Here is a 22,043-nt window from a genome sequence, read left to right as displayed (position 1 = left end):
AAATATAATGTTTTAAGTTAAATGCATGAAGCACATCTAATATTGTCAGACTGGCTATTTTAAAGTAAATTTAAAAGGAAACAGATATCAAGAATCTCTGGGCAGACACAACCACTCAGGTCTCATAAATTACCTCAACCTTGATTCATCTGCAGACATAAGTGACACTTAACCTGAGCCATCCCTTGTAAATTCCCATTTTAAAGAAGGATAGGATTTAAGTTATCAGAACAATCAGATGTAGCCAACAAACTTTTAGTAATCACATCAGAATATCATGTAATATCAAGTATCAATCCATCTATCAATAATTGGTATCAATAATATCAATTATTATCATATCAAGGATCATATCAGAATAAACAACCAGAAGTAGCCAACAAACTTTTAATAACCGTATCAACGAAGGACTTTCCAATGGGACAGAACAAATGAGGCAGCTGTGCAAGTGTAACCAAGCCAGCATTCTTTGCTTTACTTCTGTGTTCGTCTATAAAAACCTACCCCTCACACTCCCTCAGGGGAGTTCCTGAACCACCTCGGGTTTGGAGCTGCCCGGTTCGTGAATTGTTGCTTGCTCAAATCAACTCTTTAAACATGTCACTGTGCCTCGGTTTACCTTTTTGACTGTCTGGTGTCAGAAGCGATATCTGAAGGAGACCCTCGATGACCCCCGGGAGCAGTGGGTAACCAGGCATGGGCAGCCCTCGGGCCGCTGCACTTACTGCTCTCCCGCTGCATTTGGTGGCCGCAGGGTGAGCCCCTCTAGGAGGTCGAGCTCCACAACTTGCATCCTGAGCTCTCCGACTCCATGGGAGCAGTTTTTGTTCCAGAGCTCAGCCTGGGTCTGACAGGGACTGCACTGGAACCTGGATTGGGATCCAGAGTCAAACTGGGTGTTCTACAGGAACTGGCCTGGGTCTAGTTGGAGGCCTCAGGTAAGAAAAATGTGAGAAAAACAGGGAATTATGGGTTCCTCAGAATCCATGGAGGCTGTGACTCCCCATCTGGAACTCCAGCTCATTTTATGTTCAGAAACTACAGACCCAGAGCCCGTGGCTTTCTCGAGAAATGGGTGCAGCTCAGGAGGATGACTCGGACTCTGAGTCACAGTGGCCACAGTGGGAAGTTTATTCCAGACGAAATCATCCACGTACGGGCACATTCAAGAGAAAGGAATCCTGAGTGCCTGCAAAACCACGCAATACATTTTTTGATTGGCATACAGATTGATTTTAGACAGAATGACTCCAAAAATACAGCCTCCCTAAAGGAATCTCTACAGCACTCGAACAAAACACTATTTTGAGTCTACTAACATTTGATTTCTTGCCTTTTCCGTATGAAGATTCTGAAAACCAACTTCCTTACAAATTAAATCCTCCACTGAGCCTGGGGCATCTGCAACAACTAACTCAGATTTTGGCCTTGCACACAACCCTGAGCTATTACAAAAGCAGCCACCTGAAGCTGAAGAGGAGAAGGACTCGTCAACACACCAGTGTCTCCCGGCCACTCCCTGAGCATGGCGTGCAGTCCCAGTAAGGCTGACCCTGGACAACAGGCAACTATGCCCACAACTCCTCTCTGGGGAAAACTTGGTGTCCTTTCTCCCTGCCTTAGAGATACTGAAATCTTTAAAATGCAGGCATCTGGGAAATGACTCATCAGAAGGGAGAAAAAATGGGAACACTGTAGAAAAAAACTGGCAACTGGAAAATCTTAAAGTCCTTTCCATATGTATTAACAAAAGACTTTGGCCATCCAAACAGATAACTTTATCTGCCAAGAACACAATTTGGACCGACCAGTGAGTTTTGTACCTGGCACAGGGCTACAATTTGAGAACAGAAGTCAGGAATCTCTGCATCTGTTTGGCTATATATATGTATGTTATTTACGTGTTACATCATGCTACCTCTGAATGGTATTATTAGAAATAATATTAAAAGAGCTCTATTTTACTGGCCTAAAGAAAAATAAGTGCTTATATAAATTTTCTCAGAAAACAAACGAACTAACCCAAATCATTTTCAAGGTCACATAACTTGAGTAATCTTTCTGTTTTTGTTTCTTTTTTAAGAGAGTCTTGCTCTGTTGCCCAGGCTGAAGTGCGGTGATGTGATCACAGCTGACTGCAGTCTCTGCCTTCTGGGCTCAAACAATCTTCCCATCTCAGCCTCCAAGTAGCCGGGACTACAGGCATGCACCACCACACCCAGCTAATTTTAAAATTTTTGTAGAGACAGGGGTCTCACTGTGTTGGCCAGGCTGATCTGAAATTCCTGGCCCCAAGCAATCCTTTGGCCTCTCAAAGTGCTGGGGTTACAGGTGTGAGCCACCACACCCAGTGAGGCATTTTTAATAAATGAGAATATTGATGATTTAGTAGAAATGGATATTCTACCTAGCTGTAATAGTCAAATAAGTTTACACAATTTCTATTACAAAATCTGTCAACAAGAAAAATATCCTGAGATGACAAGGAGTTAAGTCTGCCTACAGTTTCCAAAATACTTTCAAAATTTGAAACCCTAAAATTATACTAACTTAAATGATAGTTATTAAATATCTAGATCATGCCCAGATAAGATAAGCTACTATAACATTAAGTTTAATGTTTCACAAAATAAACTAAAGCTTAATTATTTTTGGGTTATTATGGAGGAACTGGAGCTACTTGGGTCTGCCCATAAGAGTGTCCCGTGCTGAGGAAACACACACTATCTAATAACTATGATATCATGTACTACCTAATTCACGGTGAATATTAATGTCACAAAGGATTAAAAATTTAAATTAACATGTGTCATTAAAACCACTAGAAATAATAAAGATGGAAGCAAACAACAGTATATGAAAAATTTGCAAAGAAAGTAGAATGTGCTTTTAATGAGAAAAAATACAGAGGTCTGTGTTTAAGGAACAAAAGAGATTAATTTTCTCCTAAAGCAAGATAACTGATTGTTCCAGAATGAAGAAGAAAATGAGTAAGACAAAAATTTAATGCATATAGAAAATTGTAGAAGGTCTGAGAAAAAAATATTTATGTGTGATCAAACTAAGATTAGAATAATTGTACTCAAGGTTTTTAAAAAAAAAAAAGTTTAAGAAGTACTGACACAAAGTTAGAAGTTTGCTTTCTCTCTGTTAAAAGGACAAGGTTTTCTTGAAGTTGGTCTGCTCTTCATTATGAGAGGTTTTCTTAGCCTTTTAAGCAATTGGCCTAAAAAAAATGATTTTTGTGTTTTATTAGATTAATTTCTTATGCTTCATGTTGTTTTTTTTAGGTTTTTGATTACTTAATGCTCTTTTCAATACTAAAAAAGCTAAGATTTTTTTTTTTTTTTTTTTTTTTTTTTTGCATCTAAGCTGCTTCCTGTATTTGCCTTCAAAATCTGCTGTCACTTTGGCCTCGTTCCACAGTGGCCTGTGGTCTTAAGTGTTTTAAACCATTTGACATTTTTAACAGCGTCCCAAAATCAAATTCTACATTGAGTCTTTTTCACCTCAAATTAACTTTGGTAGTTTTCAGGAGGGACCCTGGGGAACACATCAAAAGAACATTTTCTCTCCTTATAAAAAGAGAGATGCTAAACTAATAAGCTTATTGAATATGTAAAATTGCATGAGAAGCATTGTCAAATACAGAGTCTTAGGTTAGACTCACATGGATATGTATTATTCATAGAAGTGCTTAAAAATTACATGAAATTTCTAAAAATCCAATATGTTCTGGTATCACATCATCAGTCATAACTCTATGTTCTTAAAATGTGGCATGTCACCAAATCAACCAAGTTTTCTTGTCAGTTGCTTGATACAAAATTGCAAGAGATTCATGAGAAAAACTCTAACAAGGACCTGTGTCTCATACCTTTAAGATCATACTATTGAGTACGGATTTCCAGAACTGTAACGAAAACCTGATGGATTCATAAAACTGCTAAGCAAAGATTGAACAAAACAAAATTCAGTGCTGTTAATTATATGGTACTGAATTATTAGAATTATTATAACTTTTATGACTTTTTGTTTGAAACATTACTGGCTCTTTAATGTCTTATTTTTCAGATTATAGAACCCTTTTTTTCTATTAAGCTGTCTATAACTTGCAACCATTTGATAAAATATGCTTTTGTAAAAACAAACAAACAAACGAACATGGAATATTTATCTTTTTCTCCCAAGCCCTGCAGACTGAATCTGGATGACTTTAAACTTAGGACAAATCCCTGTGGCAGACCACGAACGGACAGCATTCATGCCCGCTGCCATGGGTCACTCAGGGTTCACCAGAACAGCTGGTGACGTCACCAGGGACATGCCAGCTACGAACCAGAGAGGTCCATCGGATCTCACCTGCTGCCACATTCAACCATCTCCAGATGCTTCAAACTCAAATCTGCAAATCTTCGCGACAGCTGCCCTCTGGACTCAGCCACGAAGATCATCATTTGCTCCAAATATTAACCTTCGCTTTTCTTGTTTTCATAAAATACCTCAAATTCCCTTCAAGCCATACAATCTGAAACGAGCAATTTAGCCTCAGTGGTGCCCCAAATTACACATTCTTGACACCTTAACAGGTCAGTAAGGAGGAGTTTGTGCTCTTATTGATCTAAAAAAACATTGTTTCTATGTTAATAAATTAGAAATTGTTACCCAAAACTTAAAGGCGCTTAGGAAACAAATACAAGTCTCTCGTCTACAGGTGCTGCCTCCTCCACTGATGGATTTAATTGGTTAAGTCTCAGCTCCTCGGAGTCTCTGCTCCAGGAAATTTGTCTGTCCTTGGCTATTACTTTATTACCTTCGTGGCCCTTTTCTCCCCAGTGTATTGTATCTGCTTATGGGATTCCAGCGCTTTCCAGCAGCCACTCACACATCAAATGCTTGCCATCAGGATCAGACAATGTGGAGAAACCACATCCTGCTCCCCCAGCCTTCAATGCCCAGGTAACCTTGGACAACAATGGCTCTGAGACCTCACCTCGCAGTGCAGCCATGGACAGGGCAGCATCCACAGGACCCTCCCTCCCAGTGACTGTGCGGGTCACGGCAGCTGAGAGCAGGGCTGCACTGTCAGGTCACCCTCTCCGCTTGCTGAGACCTGTTAAAGGAAACATTTGGGCCTTGGTTTACATTTTTAACAGCTACAAGTTTTTAAAATGTCGTCCTGGAAATAAGCTGACACCGTAATGGTCCTGATCACATCACTGAGTTCCAGTGGGTGAGGGTTTGGTAAAAATGGCACAGAATGCTGGGCTGGTTGAGAATGGTACAGTGTTGGCTTCTCTCTTGCTCTGCTGCTTGCTAACTATGCGGCTTGGCGAGGTCCTGGAACTTTCTTCATGCAGCGTCTCCAATTTTCAAAAGTCCACAGCTCATGTTTATGGTGCTGGCTTTCCAGATGGAACTGGGTCTCCAGGGGCAAAAGGGCAGTGCGTCATCGTCTGTTCTCATGCTGCCCAACGGCTCTTCAGAAAGCATCAACGGGCATTTCCAGAGTGCTCTGGTCTCTAACCCAGTCCCAACCACATTTGGTTTTATACTTGCAGGAGCCTTGGAGTCAGGTGTAACAGACGTCGTCTCCATTGCAAAGGAAGGAGAAGTGAGAACAGGTTCCTGGCCAGGTGGAGCTGGTGGGTCTTCGTCCCAGAGGCGGGGTGAAACCTCCTGGGAAACGGAGGTGCCACATCCTCTCCTTCTCTCGCCTGCTCACCCACCTGCTGTGGCAGACGACATTTTCCAGCATCTCCCACCCCACACTCTCCTCTGCAGTCTGCTCTGGCCACTCCCTTAGGAGAGGCTCCTGTTTCTTCACCCTTCACACCTGGGCAGGACTTGCGGTTCAGACTGAGGGTCGGAGGCTTGAAGCTGCTGGCTGCAGGCACAGCCCTGACCTGGCCTGCAGCGGATGTCACCTGCCTTCACGAAGCCACGCCATGTGAGAAGCACCACGCTGGCTCCACGCACATGGGCAGCTCCAGCTGTGCAGAGAGCCCGCGTGGAGAGACAGAGAGAGGCCAGGCACACTCAGAAAACCCAGTGAGAGGTGGGTCCCTCCGCCTCAGCTGCGCCAGCACCTGGAGGATCAGAAGATCCCTTGTCCATGAAATCGTGTGCAAAATCAAACAGGTGTTTGAAACCACTAACTTTTGTGAGAGTTTGTTATATAGCAGTAAACAATCAAAACGTGTACCATGGAGCAGGGAGGGCACCCACTCTGTGCTTTTCTAGGCTGAGAAAGCAGCATCGAAAAAACCCTATCACAACGCCATAGAGCTTCACCCTAGAAAAGTCGCTAAGATTTCCCACCTAAGGGTCTAGCTGAGAGTGCAGCTGCTGGACCAGACCGGCTGGGGTGAGTCCTGCCCCACGGAGCCGCACAGCTTTGCTTCACCTCATTCCTGCACTCGTGACTCTCTGCACCTCGAAGCGAAGGTAAAGTGGCATTTGCCTCCTGTGGGGGCTAAAAGCATTCACACCCAGACACAGTGGCACACCTAGAGCAGGCGCACCCACCCTTACTGTTCCCAGGCTGCATCCAGAAACAGGCAAACGTGAAACCTGCAAGGAAGGTGTTAGACTTTGTGACCCGAATTCACCTACAGGCTCTCAGCATTTGTGACTGTGGCTAGGGCTGGCGTCACCTTAGGACCCCATTTAATCGGGATGCTTTCCGGCCTGAGAGTCAGCTGAGGAAGGTGCAATACTGATGGTGCCCTCCGCATAGCTGCAAGACGTTTGACATCATCCGGGACCTGCTTCAGCTGCTGCTGCTGTGGAACAAACACTCCAGGATTTAGCGGCTTTAAACATAAGTTTTATTTTGCCTGTACACGGAATGTTGTGTGTCAGAAACTTGGTAAGGGTTCAGCTGGGCAGTTCCCACGTGGGGCCATTCATGTCGCCGTGGCCAGTCCCAGGCTGGACGCCACGTGGCTCAGGCACACATATGCCTGGCCAACATGGTGAAACCCATCTCTACTAAAAATACAAAAATTAGCCAGCCATGGTGGCACGTGCCTGTAATCCCAGCTACTCGGGAAGCTGAGGCAGGAGACTCACTTGAACTCGAGAAGCGGAGGTTACAGTCAGCCGAGATCGTGCCACTGCACTCCAGCCCGGGCAACAGAGTGAGGCTTTGTCTCAAAAAATAAATAAATAACAATTTCACTGGTTTTGTGAAATTTCCCACGACATTTCTTCTTCCACTGAAACCCCCTGTTAAATGGGTCACTTCACTGGAATTATAATTTTACGTGTTTGGCAGGTCGGGAAGGGAACAGAACCAATCGATTCAGGTGGGTTTGGTCGTGGAAGGGTGATTTGTGGTATCGCTAAGGAGAGACGGACCTGCCAAGAAAGCTGGTGAAGAATCCCACAGTGGGAAATGGCTCCGAGGAGTCACTGTGTGGGGAGTGAGCCGTTCTCACTCGGTGTGAGCAGTGTCTAGGTTGGATGTTGACAAAAACGAGCAATTTAGTGGAGATGTCAGGAAGAGTGTATGTCACCGGCAAGAAGGCTGTTCCTGCACCAAGAGGTGCAGCTCTGGGAAGCCTCTTAGAGGGACACCAACCACAGCTTCCCGAGGGTGCCCCCGGCCACCACCCACAGCAACGCCCTGGAGCCCGTCACTGTGATCTCTGGCTGGTGACTCAGAGCACTTCATTTTTCCATTTTCTTAGGAATTAAATTCCTAGATTGCATTAAAGTAGTAATTTCAAAGGAGCATTTCATAAACAGAACTGTAAGGAAATGGAAACATTAACAGGAATGTTCTCTTATTCAGAGCAACAGGTGAGGCTGTGACGCTGCAGAACTGCCGGTCGGTTTCAGCGGGCGCCACCGGTCTCCGGCTGGAGTCTGGCTCAGCAGCTCCAACGCCCCACTGGGAAACCAGGTGATTTGCTCCACACCAGCTTGTCCTTTTGGGTTTCTGTGCACTTCGGTAACAAAACCAATGGTCTGTTTTAATAGTCCTTTTCTTCCAAAAAAAAAAAAATGGGTCCACAGTGCCTGCAGCAGTGGCTGGGCTGAACTTTGTCTCCAAGTGAGCAAGTGACATTTTGTTAAAGTGTAACAGTTCTGTCTCCAGTAACTGATGTTTCTTCCAGGGCTGAGAAGGGTCTCACAGTCACAGAGTCTGGGGGACCCGCTCCTCCACAGCCGGCGGGAGCACCAGGCCTGTCGGGCGCAGGTGCCAGGCTGGGTACCATCAGCCGCTCCTTCCCTGTTCATTCACAAGCGTTTACCCGAAGCTGCTGCGATGGTCAGCTCCTCTCAGGGATCCAGAGTTTCATGCTGGCCAGTGAGAGGGCAGAGACACCGGCACATCATGAAATCATAGGACCTGCCTCTGTGCAGGCCAGAAAGGCAAGTGCCTTGGAGTGAGAAGGAGGGAGCATCGGAAGAGGTTAAGGTTATGGGCCCTAAAATGAGACCACTGGGATTCCCTCTCAGGCTCTACCACCACAATCTCAGTTTCCTTGTCACTAAAACAGGAATACAAATAACATTTACTCCATAGCAATTAGTGGGATCGAATCAAATATTCATGTGAAGTGCCTGCCGTAAAGTAAGCCACAGGCTTCTCAGGGTGAAGGAAGGCAGGGCCTGCTCTGATGGAGGTGGTGGAACTTCTCTCCCCTGTCCCAGCCGGAGCAGAAGGCCTGGACTCAAGGCTATGGCAATGAAACTTCAGCACACAGAACAGAAATTGGTAATTCAGTGTTATCCTGGATGTGGTCTCCAGATCTATGCAACAAAGCATTCCAAGCCCTGGGCTGGCTGCTGAGGCACTGAGCGAGGCCTGGCCTTTGTCGTGGCACCTCACACTGGGACAGAGGAGCAGAAGTGTCCTGCAAAGACACAGCAGCCGGCTCTGGCTTCAGCTGACTGCGTGGCCTTCAGCAGGTGTGTTGTTCCCTGCGCACGGGGCGGCAGTGGTCCCCAGGGTCCGTGGGCTCTGACCTCCACACAGCTGTCAACACGCCGGTGGTGCCTATGAAAACAGCGCTGCCACCAGGTTCCAAGGGACAAGTCACGACGTGGACCGACCTCACATAACCGGGCAACAAAGCAAAGCACCTTTCCCAACACACTCTGCTCCACACGACGGAGTGGGGAAATCAACACGGGGTAAATCTAATTGTCGTTTCTGCGTTGTGCTTTTGAGTATCCTCTTCATTTTCCTCACATCCTGTGGCACTTCCTTACCACAACGTCTTTTACGGTCTGGAGGGAGGGTATATGCTGCAAGAAGGAAATCAAAGTAGAATACGACCGTGGAGGAGTGAAACACTTTAATACAAGTGCATTCTTCAGGAGAAATGTGGGTTGATTTGGGGGCTTAACAGATCTTCGTTTTCTGCCGTCACAATGTGTCCAAGTTGGTGTGTTTGGCTCTTCCGTTGACTCATAAAGGAATTTGAGTTAAAGCTCAATACTTATTTCATTTATTTTCTGTCTATCTAAATTCCATCTGTGTGGTCAGCTGAGTTGATTAGAACAAAGTACTAAGGAGGACATGGCCTGTGGTCTCACTGCTGTTTCTCCTCAAATGCCAAGCAAAGCACCTTGCCCATCCTGGGTCCTAAATAAATTGTCGATAATGGATTAACCAGTTGGGAGTTTCCGTTTTCTGTCTTGTGAGACCATCTGAAGACGGCTGCGGTGTGGACGGAATGTTGCAAGTTCTATGCCGGCAAACAGTGTCGTGTGGAAAGCACCTCTTTAGACACCACTGGGGACGAGAGACGCAGGTCCAAGGCCCTGCACTCCGCAAGTCTGCATCCTGCTGAGAGGTGGGAACACACGACAGTCAGAGGTCACACAAATCGGCCTGTGCGGCCTGTAGTCACCCGTCAGAATGAGCAGCAGGAGCACCACAGTCCTGGGCCGAGTCATCCATCACCCACGCTCTGACTCTGCCTTGGCTGCAGTTTTGAAATGAAAGGCACGGCTGAGCCAGGCAGCGAGGCGGCATCGTGGCCGGGAGGTGGAGCCAGGGAGCCCCTGCGTCCTCCGAGGTTCTGTCTTCATGAGAGGAGCGGCTCCACAAGTGCAGGCCACTGGAAAACCCGCTGGTCGCCCACTTAGGAACTTTGCCCTTCACTGTGCGTGACTTACACCTCAACTTCAAATTCAAAGAGGACAATGATTTTGACTACAGCCAGGCACACATTTAGTTGAGTCTGGAAACTTGTATTTCTGGCACACCAGCATCATCTGCCACGTAGAATGATTGTGGACTGGAGAAGACAGCTGAAGAAAGAAGATTCTTGAACGTGCATCACCACTTGCTTCTTGATGGAAAAGATGGAAAAGCTTATACAGTGGGCCTTGAACGAAGAGGGGACTCGGGGCCCAACGCCTCCCACCCTGCACAGCTGAAAATCTGCAAAGAACTTTTCACTCCCCAAAACACTTAGGTTCTCATAGCCTTCTGTGGACAGGAGCCTTGCCGCTGACATGAATAGATTAAGTCACACATATTTTGTATGCTACATGTATTACATACTGTATTTTTACAATAAAATTAGTTAAAGAAAATGGTATTAAGAAAACCAGAAGAGACACTAAGTTTACTGTTCACGAAGTGGAAGTGTGTGTCGTAAAGGCCTTGCCTCCTGGTGTGAGGGGGAGCGGTGACTAGGATGGCAGCACTGCAAACCCCCCTCCAAGCTTGCCTTCTGTTCTCCAGAGCTACAGGCCTTCACCCTCCTCTTCCCCACCTGGAGGGACTGAGGTGGGGGGGAGGGGAGGGCTTGGTCCTGCTGTCTCAGGGTGGCAGAGGCAGGATAAGCAGACCAGGGGAAGGGAGGTGGTAGAGGCAGGCTCACCCGGGATGACATTTCTAGCAAACAACCTCATATCCCACGCAGTTCGATCACATGCATTTGTTTTCTCCTATCCATTTATTTGTGTAGAAAATTTTTCATCTGATATTTTGAAATTCAAAACTTGTCATGAATGAGGTAGTTAATCTTTGGAAAATGAGTTTTGCCCTCCAGTCCGTCCTCCACGATTTAATGAGTTTTGCCCTCCAGGTTGTAATGCACGGTTTATAACCCTCTTCCGGTAAAATCACACAAGTCCCTGGTGTGTCACACAGTTCAAGGCTCTGCGAAGAGCATCGTGCCCATGGGAATGTCGTATCCTGGAGTCCTACACAAATCTCAGCAAAATACGGGGGATAGAACTTTCCCTCCTCTTAACGAGATGCAGTACATGTGTGCATGCGTGACAGTTAATTCTAGGCATCGACTTGACTGGATTCAGGACACCTGCATAGCTGGTGAAGCATGATTTCTGGGTGTCTCTGGGGAGATCAGCGCGTGGGTCGGTGGACGGAGCAGCGCAGATCTGCTCTCACTGCGGGCCGGCACTGCCCACCCAGTCAGCTGGGGACCCAGAGGGAACAAAGGTGGAGGAAGGGAGAATTCTCTGTCTTCCAGAGAGCCGAGACACTGTTTCTCCGGCCTGTGGACTTCGGAGCTCCAGGCTCCCCGGCCTTCGGGCCCCAGGGCTTGGGGATTTGCCCTGGTAGCCGCTGGACTCACAAGCCCTCAGCCCAGGACTGAGAAGTACACCATGGGACCCCTGGCTCTCGGGCCTTTGGACTGAAGTGCACAGCAGCCTCCCTGGTGCTCCAGCTTGCAGAGGGCACATCGCCAGACATTGCAGCCTCCATAATTGTGTGAGCCGGTTCAGGCCCCCAGTAATCCCCCCTCACATACCCATATCTACATCTCATCCTGTTGGTTCTGTCTCTCTGGAGAACTCTAACACAGGGTGTGTGGCTTCTCCTAACAGATTCCACTAGTCCCCAAGCATCAGTCCCTACGAGGCAGGAAGTTACTCAGAGTTCCTAGTACCTACCTGGCTGGGTGCCTGGCATGGTGCACGTGCCCTAAGATAGGTAGCTATTTATCACATTTACTATAAATAGAGATTACGGAAACTGTTAAATGGAAAGAAAATGTATTTCCACAGGTATGCATTGTTCTATTAAAGAATTCAGAAATAACAGTCAACTTTCACAAAATTGAGCTTCATTGAAATTAAAGTCACAGAAAAATTCTGTGGTTGACAAATTTACCCTGAGAATCTCTACCCCTGGCCCCCTTTTCTGTGGCTCATTCACCCTCTTTCCCCACACTCCTGTCCTCTGCTCTCCAATGTGAAGGGCTCCCCTCCGCAGCGGCATCTGTGCTTAAACACTGACCACAGCCCTAGGCTAGAAGCTCCAACTGTGATGACGGAATTCCGCGATGAGGCATATCCATGGAGCGGAGTCCGAAAGGACTGAGGGAAGGGGGTGAGCAGGGCCAGTCATGCGGTCAGCTGGGCCCACAGCCTTTGGAAGAGACAGGGTCCCCATTGCCCAAGGTGGCCGGGCCCAGGGTCTAAGCCCGACCTCAGGTCCGGGCAGCAGAGCGTTTACGCCCTCCCGGTCAGAGAGCAGTTCCTCCTGGCTTTCCTAGAACTGGGCTGTTACGAATGTCCCTGGTCTTGGCAATTTTTAGACAGCGAATTTCCTGGAAAAGTCATCTTTTCATGAGTGAGCTGTCACTGTAATACCTCTGTCCTTCAGATGAGAACTGATCCTTGGGGTAAGGACAGGATCCCACGGCGCAGCCGAGACACCGCCGTGGCTACAGGAGTGCTCCTGATCCCAGGCGTGCAACATTCCAGGGCTTCTGTCTTCCAAAGACGCAAAAGGAACTATAAGGGGTTTTATTTCCGGTTTTGACAGCATAGGAGGTAAAATGCCTCCTAATGTCAGTTTATTTTGTTAAAGACTCCAAGTGAATATGAAAATGAAGCTAAATTCGGTTTTTAAATGTCACTCTAGTTTGCCTTTGAGGGTGCTGGGGGTCACTGAAATAGTCTACCAGCCCTTCAACTGGTTCCTCTTACAAATGAGACTTGTGTCCCGAGAGATCAGATAACACCTCCACGTAGACCACATAGAGCTGGCACACCTGGCCTCTGGCTGCTCAGGGCGCTTCTGATTGCCACGGGGTTGAAAATAAAAGAGAAGACCCTGCCCCTCAGGACGCCAGCGAGGGGGATGTTAATTAGCCGCTGTTAGCCTTCTGTCCTGGGAAAGCATTGCTTAGTAATTGGTAGTAAATAACACTTTGAAAGCTCTCACGGTGAGGGAATGTCTCCGTCCTGTCACCCTCATCTGCCTCTCCCCACCCTCTTCCAAAGGACGTTCAGAACTGGGGAAAGGACCTATAAAATAGGTTAGAAAATGGGAAAAAAGATTAAGAACAAAAAATCAGTATTTTAATGAAAATACGAGGACAAAAGTTCTTGATATTGTAAAAACTCTGGTTTTGTGTGTAAAAATAGTAACCAAGAACAATTAGGCATAGAAAATGCCTCACTTTCATGTGATGCTTTAATTACTCCCAGGAGAACATCACTAATTATTTAAAGGGTCACTTGAGTCGTTAATTATCCTTCCCTATTCATTTCTAAACAAACTTTTAAACTTAGCCTCATTCGCCAATTTATTTCTCAATTAGATTTCTATTTCTGCTTCATATGCAGCTAAAAATAGTTCCCCATTTTGTTTCTTTCATGTTGTTTGTTTTCTTCTCTTCTCCCTAAAAAGCCACTTGGAAAGCTGGCATGGCTGTCAAACCAGACCCTGCTTCTCTCTGAAGTCCAGGACCCTCTGGCCTGGAATCGCCGGCCTCCCGGGCCTGCAGGGTCTCCCTGTCACTCCCAGGACCCTCCTTTCACCCCCTCTCCCCATTCCCCATGCTCCCTGGATCCCCCACACCCTCAGAATTTTGGACGTGTAACAAATGCGTGACAGATGCCTACAGATGACCAGGGAGATTGAGCTGACAGATTTCTCCCTCCTCCCACCAGGCCCCACCCAGGCCTCACCTCTCAAAAAGGAAAGTCCTGGTTTACCAATTCAGGCACAAATGTTAGCGATTTAACACCTCTTGCTTCTCCTTTGAAAGGGAATCAGAGAGGAGAGCAAAACCCGGAAAGTGAGGAGGCCCTGGCAGAGGGGAAGGGTCTGGAGGGCAGCCCCACCGACCTGCCTCCTGCCTGTGGAGCCAAAGCGTGGGCTCTGGGCTGGGCTTGAGGGCGAGTGCTCAGGGAGGGGCCCTGCTGTCCTGGTGCTGGCTGAAGCCTCTAGACTGGAGTAAGTGGAACCAGCAGTCACTCATACATCTGCCCACTTGCTCATCAACAAACATCAACACCTGCTGTACGAACCCACAATGTGCAGCATTCACTGGAGGGCCGACATCCAATAACCTCTCTAAACATTGTATCCGATCGCATCATATTCTATTAAAAGTAGTTCTCCAAGAAAGTGGCAACACCTCCTTGTAAAGGGGAGTTTAAAGAACTCTGAGCCTGGTTGGTCTGAGAAATTGGAGGATGGTAACAGTCAGGGCCTCAGGAGAGGAGAAAGAGACAACTCCTGGAAGAACTGGTCAGAATCAGAAGGGAGAGGCTGGTGGCCTCTCTGTGAGCCCCACCTGCCCGGGGTGGGAGAGGGGGCCCGGGCAGGGCTGCGCCGCGTGCTGGTGTGTGCCCGGCTCTTGGACAATCTGAGATGTTCTTCCAGCTGCTCTGGCTCCATCATGGAGCCTCCCGCTGGGCTGAGTAGGGGCCCCCTCTGGCCTGGCACTAAACTCTGCTTAGATAGGTCCAAGGGTCTCTGCTTTTCCCCCAGCGAGCAAAAGCAGGATGCTTCTTCAGACTGGGAGGGCTCTCCTAAGGCAGACACCCAAGTCAAGACAGGAGGAAGGTGAGGCATGTGCCTGGGGCAGAGCGTGCCTGGGGCTTCCAGAGATCAGCAAGGCTGAGGCAAGAGAGGCAAAGTGGAGGCTGCGAGAGGGGTCCAGGAGGAGTCTCGGGCCCAGATCAGGTGTGGCCTTGCATGTAGGGTGACCACGTGCTTCACATCATATGTCCAAACCAGGACATTTCCAAGAATAGGGAATATGAGTAACGCTTACGCTGGGGCAACGGGCAAAGTCAGGCCAGTCCCAGCATGGCGGGTGGTTGCCTGTTCAAAGGTGTAAACCAAAATGTATTTGAGGCAGGTCTCAATCAACTTAGAGGTTGATTTTGCCAAGGTTGAGGACCATGGGCCAGGGCACAGCCTCAGGAGGTCCCAAGAACACGCACCCAAGGTGACAGGGTATGGCTTAGCTTTATACATTTTAGGGAGACTGAAGTTACAGGAAAAGATATAAAGCAGTATCTGGAAGGTAAACATTTATTTGGCCCAGAAAGGTGGGACATCCCAAAGCGGGGTGTGGGGGCCTTCCAGGTCACAGGTGGATTACAGGATTTCCTGGTTGGCAGTTGGGTAAAACAGAGTTAAGCTCTGCCTGAAGACTTGAAATCAGCTTGAGTTAAGATAAAGGGGGTTGTGGAAGCCAAGGTTCTTGTGGATGAAGCCTCCAGGTAGCAGGCTTGAGAGAGAGTAAATATGAATTTCTATTATCAGGACCTTAAAAGGTGGCAGACTCTCCAGAAAGACCTAGTGAGGGACGAGGATTCTCCACAGAGTGCAAGATTCCCCAAGAGACAGCTTTGCTCGGCCATTTCAAAATATGTCAAAGAAATATATTTCTTCAGGGCCTGCTAGCCATCATGTGATGCTCTCCCAGAGTCTGGTGGGAATTTGCTATCTTATTGCTATGAAGAGTCTGTTTGGTCGCCTTAGGAGCTCTGTTTTTATGTTAATGTTGGTCACAAACTCCAAGGAAAGGAGGGTGTAGTGAGGTCTGCCCAACCCCCTCTCCCTGTCACGGCCTGAACTCATTTTTCAGGTTTCTTTAGGATCCCCTTGGCCAAGAGGGGAGTACATTAAGTTGGTTGGGGGCTTAGAATTTTATCTTTTGTTTACAAAGGCATATTGAGGACTTTGGTCATTTTTCTAAGAGCATCAGGTAACTGCAGAAAGGCATCAGGCATTGCATGGGTTTAGGGGTGTTCAGCAAAGCCCAAGACTACACAAACCCTGGACCTTCAGAGAAGTGGGGTCTGGTCCAAGAGCTGTGCTGTCTTTCCAATGAAATCATCAAACTCCAAAATAATCTTCTTTGACTCTATGTTCCACATCCAGGGAACACTGGTGCAAGGCATGGGCTCCCAAAGCTTTGGGCAGCACCACCCTGGTGGCTTTGCAGAGTACAGCGCCCATGGCTGCTCTCACAGGTTGTTGAGTGTCTGTGGTTTTTCCAGGTGCAGAGTGCAAGCTGTCAGTGGACAGCTTTTTGTGGTTTGGAGGATGGTGGCCCCCTTCTCACAGTTCCACTATGCAGTGCCCCAGTGAGGACTCTGTGTGGGGCCTCCCAACCCACATTTCCGCTCTGCACAACCCTAGCAGAAGTTCTCTGTGAGGGCTCTTCCCTTGCAGCAGGCTTCTGCCTGGACACCCAGACTTTTCCATTCAACCTCTGAAATCCAGGTGGAGGCTCCCTAAAATCCACGACTCTGGCATTCTGTCCACCCACAGGCTTAACACCATATGGTGGCCATAAGCCACCAAGGCTTATCAAGCTGTACCTGAGCCCCTCTGAGCCACGGCTGGAGCCAGAGCAGCCAGGACATGGGGCACAGTGTCTTCAGGCTGTGCCAGGTAATGGAGCCCTGGGCCTGTGAAACCATTCTTTGCTCCTGGGCCTCTGGGCCTGTGATAGGAGGGGCTGCCATGAAGGTCTCTGAAATGCCTTCAAGGCCTTTTTACCATTTTCTCAGCTAGTTACATGTGGCTCCTTTTCAGTTATGCAAATATCTCTAGCAAGTCATCGCTCCAAATATTGCTTGAATTCTTCCCTTGAAAATATGCTTTTATTTTCTACCACACGACCAGGCTACACATTTTCCAAACTTTTTACACTCTGCTTCCCTTGAAAATGTAAGTTCCAGCTTTAAGTCATTCCTGTGTTCCTGCATCTGAAAGTAGGCAGTTAGATGCAGTCAGGCCACATGTTGAACATGGCTGCTTAGAAATTTCTCCCACCAGACAGCCTAGATCATCACTCTCAAGCTCAAATTTCCACAGACCCCAACTCATTTCCATCTGAGACCTTGTTGGCTTGGACGTCACTCTCCACATCACTATCAGCACTTTGGTCACAATTATTTAACCAGTATATAAGAAGCTCCAAACTTACCCTCATCTTCCTGTCTTCTTCTCAGCCCTCCAAACTCTTCCAACCTCTGCCTGCTACCCAGTTCCAAATCTGCTTCCACATTTTCAGATATCTTTATAGCAATACCCTACTCCTTAGTACCAATTTTCTGTATTAGGCGATTCTTGCATTACCATAAATAAATATCTGAGGCTGAGTAATTTATAAAGTAAAGAGGTTTAACTGGCTCATGGTTCTACAGGCTTTATAGGAAGCATGGTGCAGGCATCTTCTCAGCTTCTAGGGAGGCCTTAGGAAGCTTACAGTTATGGCAGAAGGTGAAGGGGGAGAGGCATGTCACATGGTGAATACAGGAGCAAGTGAGAGTAAGAGTGGATGGGAGAGCGAGAGTGGAGATGGAAGCAAGAGTGGAAATGGAAGCGAGAGTGGAGATAGAAGCAAGAGTGGAAGTGGGAGCAAGAGTGGAAGTGGGAGCAAGAGTGGAAGTGGGAGCGAGAGTAGAGGGGGAGAGCAAGAGGGGAGCGGGGAGCGAGAGGGGAGGTGGGAGCGAGTGGGTAGAGCGAGAGGGGAGAAAGAGAGCGAGAGTGAAGGGGGAACGAGAGTGGAGGAGGGAGCGAGAGTGGGGGGAGCAAGACTGGATGGGGGAGCGAGAGGGAGGGGAGAGCCAGGGGGAGAGCGAGAGGGGAGCAGGGAGCGAGCATGGAGGGGGCAGCGAACGTGGAGGGACACCACATATTTTTAAGTGAACAGATCTCACGACTCACTCTCACAAAGAGGGCACCAAGTCATGAGACAGCTGCACCCATGATCCAATCAGCTTCTGCCAGGCCCCACCTCCAGCGCTGGGGATTTCAATTCAAGGGATTTGGGCAGGGACAAACATCCAAACTATTTAAAACAGAATATTCGAGAACTGCAGGACAATTTCAAAATGTGTAACATACATATAATGAAAATACCAGAAGAAGAAAGAGATAAATGAATAGATGAAATATTTGAAACAATACTGAGACGTTTCCAACATTTATGATACACACCACAGATCCAGGAAGCCCAGAGAATAAAAAGAATAAATACTAAAAGATCTATGTGTAGGCATGTCATATTCAAACTGCATGAAGTCAAAGACAGAGAAAACATTACAAGGACTGGCTGGGCACGGTGGCTCACGCCTGTAATCCCAGCACTGTGGGAGGCTGAGGCAGGTAGATTGCTTGAGCCCAGGAGTTTGAGACCAGCCTGGGCGACACGTTGGGACCCTGTCTCTACCAAAAATACAAAAAAGAATTAGCTGGGCATGGTGGTGTGTGGCTGTGGTCCCAGCTACTCAGGTAGCTGAAGTGGGAGGATCACCTGAGCCAGGGAAATCGAGGCTGCCATGATCACCACTGCACTCCAGCCTGGGCAAAGGAATGAGGCCCTGCCTGTCAAAAGAAAGAAGGAAAGGAAGGGAATGAAAGGGGGAAGGGGGGAAGGAAGGAAGGAAGGAAGGAAGGACAGACAACAGGGGAAAAATCTACTCGTAAGGAAGAAAGTTAGGAATTAGACCACATCTCTTCAAAACCATGCAAGCAAGAAGAGAGTGGAGTGAAATATTTAAAATATTGAGAGAAAAGTTCACCAACTTAGAAATTTGTATCCAGCAAAATTAACTCTAAAAAATGAAGAAGAAATGAAGACTTTCTCAAACAAAAATTGAGGACATTTGATGCCAGTAGACCTGCCCTGAAAGAACAGTTCAAAGAAGTTCTTTAGAAAGAAGGAAAATTGGGCCAGGCTCAGTGGCTCATGCCTGTGTTCCCAGCACACAGACTCGGGATGCCAAGGTGGGTGGATCACTTGAGGACAGGAGTTCGAGACCAGCCTGGCCAACATGGTGAAACTCTGTCTCTACTAAAAATACAAAAATTAGCTTGGCATGGTGGTGCATGCCTGTAATCCCAGCTACTCGGGAGGCTGAGGCAGGAGAATCTCTTGAACCTGGGAGGCAGAGGTTGCAGTGAGCCGAGATCGCGCCACTGCACTGCAGCCTGGGCGACAGAGTGAGATGCCATCTCAAAAAAAAAAAAGAAGAAGGAAAATGACGTAAGGCAGGAACTCCGGACTACATAAAGAAGTGAAAAGTGTTAGAGAAGAAATAAATGAACGTAAATCAAAATGTTTTTTTCCTCATTTATCTAACAGATAACAGTTTGCTCAAAATAATAACAGCAACAATATTTGGTTAATAATTGTTGCTTATGGATAAGTTCATTGAATGACAACTTACAAGGGATGGAAGAAGTCATTGGAAGTACTCTAAGGTACTTGCACCACCTGTGAATTGCTGTGGTGTTATTTGAAAGGGAACTTGAATTCGTATAAAAGTATATTGCACACTGAAGGACGATCATTTCGTACAAAAAAGTAGACCAAAAAAGATAATTGATATGTGAAGACATGAAAAATGAAATCACATAAGATGCTCAATTAAGACCAGAGAAGGCAGAAAAAAGAGTGGAAGACCAAAACTCAAAATGAAACAGCAGCAAATAATAGACAATGAATAGAAAACAGTGAGAAAAATAGTAGCTATTACATTAATCCCACTATATCAAGAACTGCTTTAAACATCAGTGGTCTAAATGCACCAGTTAAAAGACAGACAGTTTCAGGGTAGATAAAAATATGAGCCTCACCTGCATGTTGTCGACAAGAAACCCACTGTAAATATTAAGACACAGATATATTAAAGAAGAAGGTGTTGGGAATGGCATACCATGCTCACACTAAACAAAAGAAATTGGCAGTAGCTATATTTTAAACAAAACAAACTTCAGAGCAATTATCAGGGATAAAGATAAGTGTTGCCTAATGATTAAAGGGTCAGTTCTCAAAGCAGATATAAGAATCCTTAAAGTGCATGTACCTAACACCACAGCATCAAAACTGAAGAGACAAAAGCCACCGCTGCTGCAGCTGCTGGCTGGGGCTCCAGGGCTGAGGCAGGACCGGGTTGGCGGAAGAGGACTTTTAAATCACATGAGAGCTCTGCTATCCCACGTTCCTGAGCTTTCTAGCACCAGCCTAGCACGGCCAGCCCTTCCAGGCCACGGCGATCACGCTCCCAGGAATGTCTGCCCTCCTGAATTCGTCTCACTCAATATTCAGCTATGGCTGGACACAGGCACGGCTGGAAACCGCACAGGGCAGACGGGCCGACCAGGCCTGCAGTCAAAGCCCCACACGCGCCCGTGTCCACCCTGACAGACGCACAGCAGTGCATCTTGTCTACACCCTTTAAAAAGTATTGGTGAAAGCTTCCTACGGCTGGCCTTTGATTTTATCTTCCTCATCATCTTGAGAAGTAGGCCAAGCACAGTTAGGAATTCTGCTCCATAGCCCAGGGGACTGAGGCCATGCACCTGCCAGCTGGGAGGCCAAGGGCTGGACGCAGCCACAGAGGGCTGCACGCATGCCACATTGCTCTAAGGAACCTGAAAGGACCAGGGTCCAGGCTCGGAAGGGCCGCCCACCCTCAACAGCAGCTCCCGGACCCCTGCAGTTCCTCCCCAGAATTCCACAGCTTGGAGTGGAAGAAGGGATTAAAGTTGACGACGTTCTCCAACATCCTAGGCTTTTTGTTAAGAGAGTGGAGGAAGTAATTTTTTAAAGTCTAATATTTAGGTTTTTAAAAGACACAAAAGGAGGGACACAGGCAAATGATGAGTTTCTTCACAGGTACAAGCTAAAAATGGCCTGGCTGGGGCACACCTGAGGTCACCATCGTCCTCCGGGTGCCCCTCTCCTCCACCCGGGCAGATGTGGTCTCTAGAACCCAAAGTACTCATCTGGGTGTGGCAGGACATCAGAAGGATCTGAGAGAGTCACGTTTCTGGGAAGCTTCCTTCCTCTTTCGGAAAAGTATGCAGTACTAGCATGGTACTTTTTAGAAAATGATTACACAGCTGCATCTTTCACTCTGTTCTCATCACGAAGCCCCAGGGCTTCCCCCTGATGAGTCACTGGGTTCCAGGCCTCTGCTTCATGGGGAAAACACACTTAACACACAAGGAGCCGCTCAGTGTCCGCCAGATTCTGCCAGAGATTTGCTTTTCCCCTCAGAGCTCAGCCTGGAAAAGCCAGGGCGGCTGCCAGTGTGGGAAGCAGCAGGGAAGTGGAATGACCTTGGAGGGGGTGTCCAGGGGGCAAGAAGAGTCATGGAAAAGTGCCTCAGGGGGCTCAGCCCCTCCCGTGTGCCCCAGGACAGAGGCAGGTGCGCGTGCAAGGGAGGGAGGGTATGGTGAAAAGAGACCCGGGTATGGCGAGAAGAGACCCGGGTGGGAGCAGGAGGCAGGACCCAGGCTTCTGCTGGGTGCATGAGCTCAGCCGGGGGCAGGCCACACCTGAGGCCCAGACAGACCACAGCCCCGGGAGTCAGGCACCAGCAGAGGCCTGTGGGAAAGGGAGCCTGCTCTGCCCTGGGGACACAGGGGCTCTGGGAGGAGGAAGTGGAAAACGTCCAGAAGGAGCGGGAACTCGCCCCGCAGAGTCGCAGTCACCTTTCACGGACACACGTAAGCACCGGCCACCCCGGCATCAGTGGGAATTCTGAGCGAGGTAGGAGCAGTCGGAACCGAAGGAGCCGCTTGTGCGCATCCCGTTTCGTAGGGTGTTGGACTTTAGTTCAACCGTGCAGAGAATCCAGGCCTCCAGAACTGGCCCTGTCTCCCCCTCGGAAGCTCTGGGCACAGTCGCTGCTCGCAGCTCTTCCGCCCAAGGTGCCCCATCTGCGGAAAAGGCTCTCCAGCCCACCCTCGGCCACCCACTCACACTCCCCCTCCGCCCACTCACACTCCCCCTCCGCCCACTCACACTCCCCCCACCCACTCACACTCCCCC

General features: G+C 48.0%; 1 protein-coding gene across 1 annotated transcript in view; it reads left to right on the top strand.

Moving 5' to 3' along the window:
- Positions 1-1,090: 1,090 nt before the first annotated feature.
- The window catches only part of VIPR2 (vasoactive intestinal peptide receptor 2), a 123,019-nt gene continuing 102,066 nt past the window's right edge, over positions 1,091-22,043 (top strand). Inside the window, exons 1-10 of the mRNA XM_011941604.1 lie at positions 1,091-1,153; positions 4,837-5,089; positions 5,361-5,614; positions 5,785-6,058; positions 7,280-7,310; positions 7,799-7,909; positions 8,124-8,317; positions 9,662-9,793; positions 21,267-21,439; positions 21,635-21,761. Of these exons, the coding sequence (XP_011796994.1) occupies positions 1,091-1,153; positions 4,837-5,089; positions 5,361-5,614; positions 5,785-6,058; positions 7,280-7,310; positions 7,799-7,909; positions 8,124-8,317; positions 9,662-9,793; positions 21,267-21,439; positions 21,635-21,761 (1,612 nt within the window). The remainder of the gene's footprint in view (positions 1,154-4,836; positions 5,090-5,360; positions 5,615-5,784; positions 6,059-7,279; positions 7,311-7,798; positions 7,910-8,123; positions 8,318-9,661; positions 9,794-21,266; positions 21,440-21,634; positions 21,762-22,043) is intronic.

The sequence above is a fragment of the Colobus angolensis genome, unplaced genomic scaffold, assembly GCF_000951035.1.
Source record: "Colobus angolensis palliatus isolate OR3802 unplaced genomic scaffold, Cang.pa_1.0 Scaffold2, whole genome shotgun sequence".
Taxonomy (NCBI): domain Eukaryota; kingdom Metazoa; phylum Chordata; class Mammalia; order Primates; family Cercopithecidae; genus Colobus; species Colobus angolensis.
This window is presented reverse-complemented; position numbering and strand designations above follow the sequence as displayed.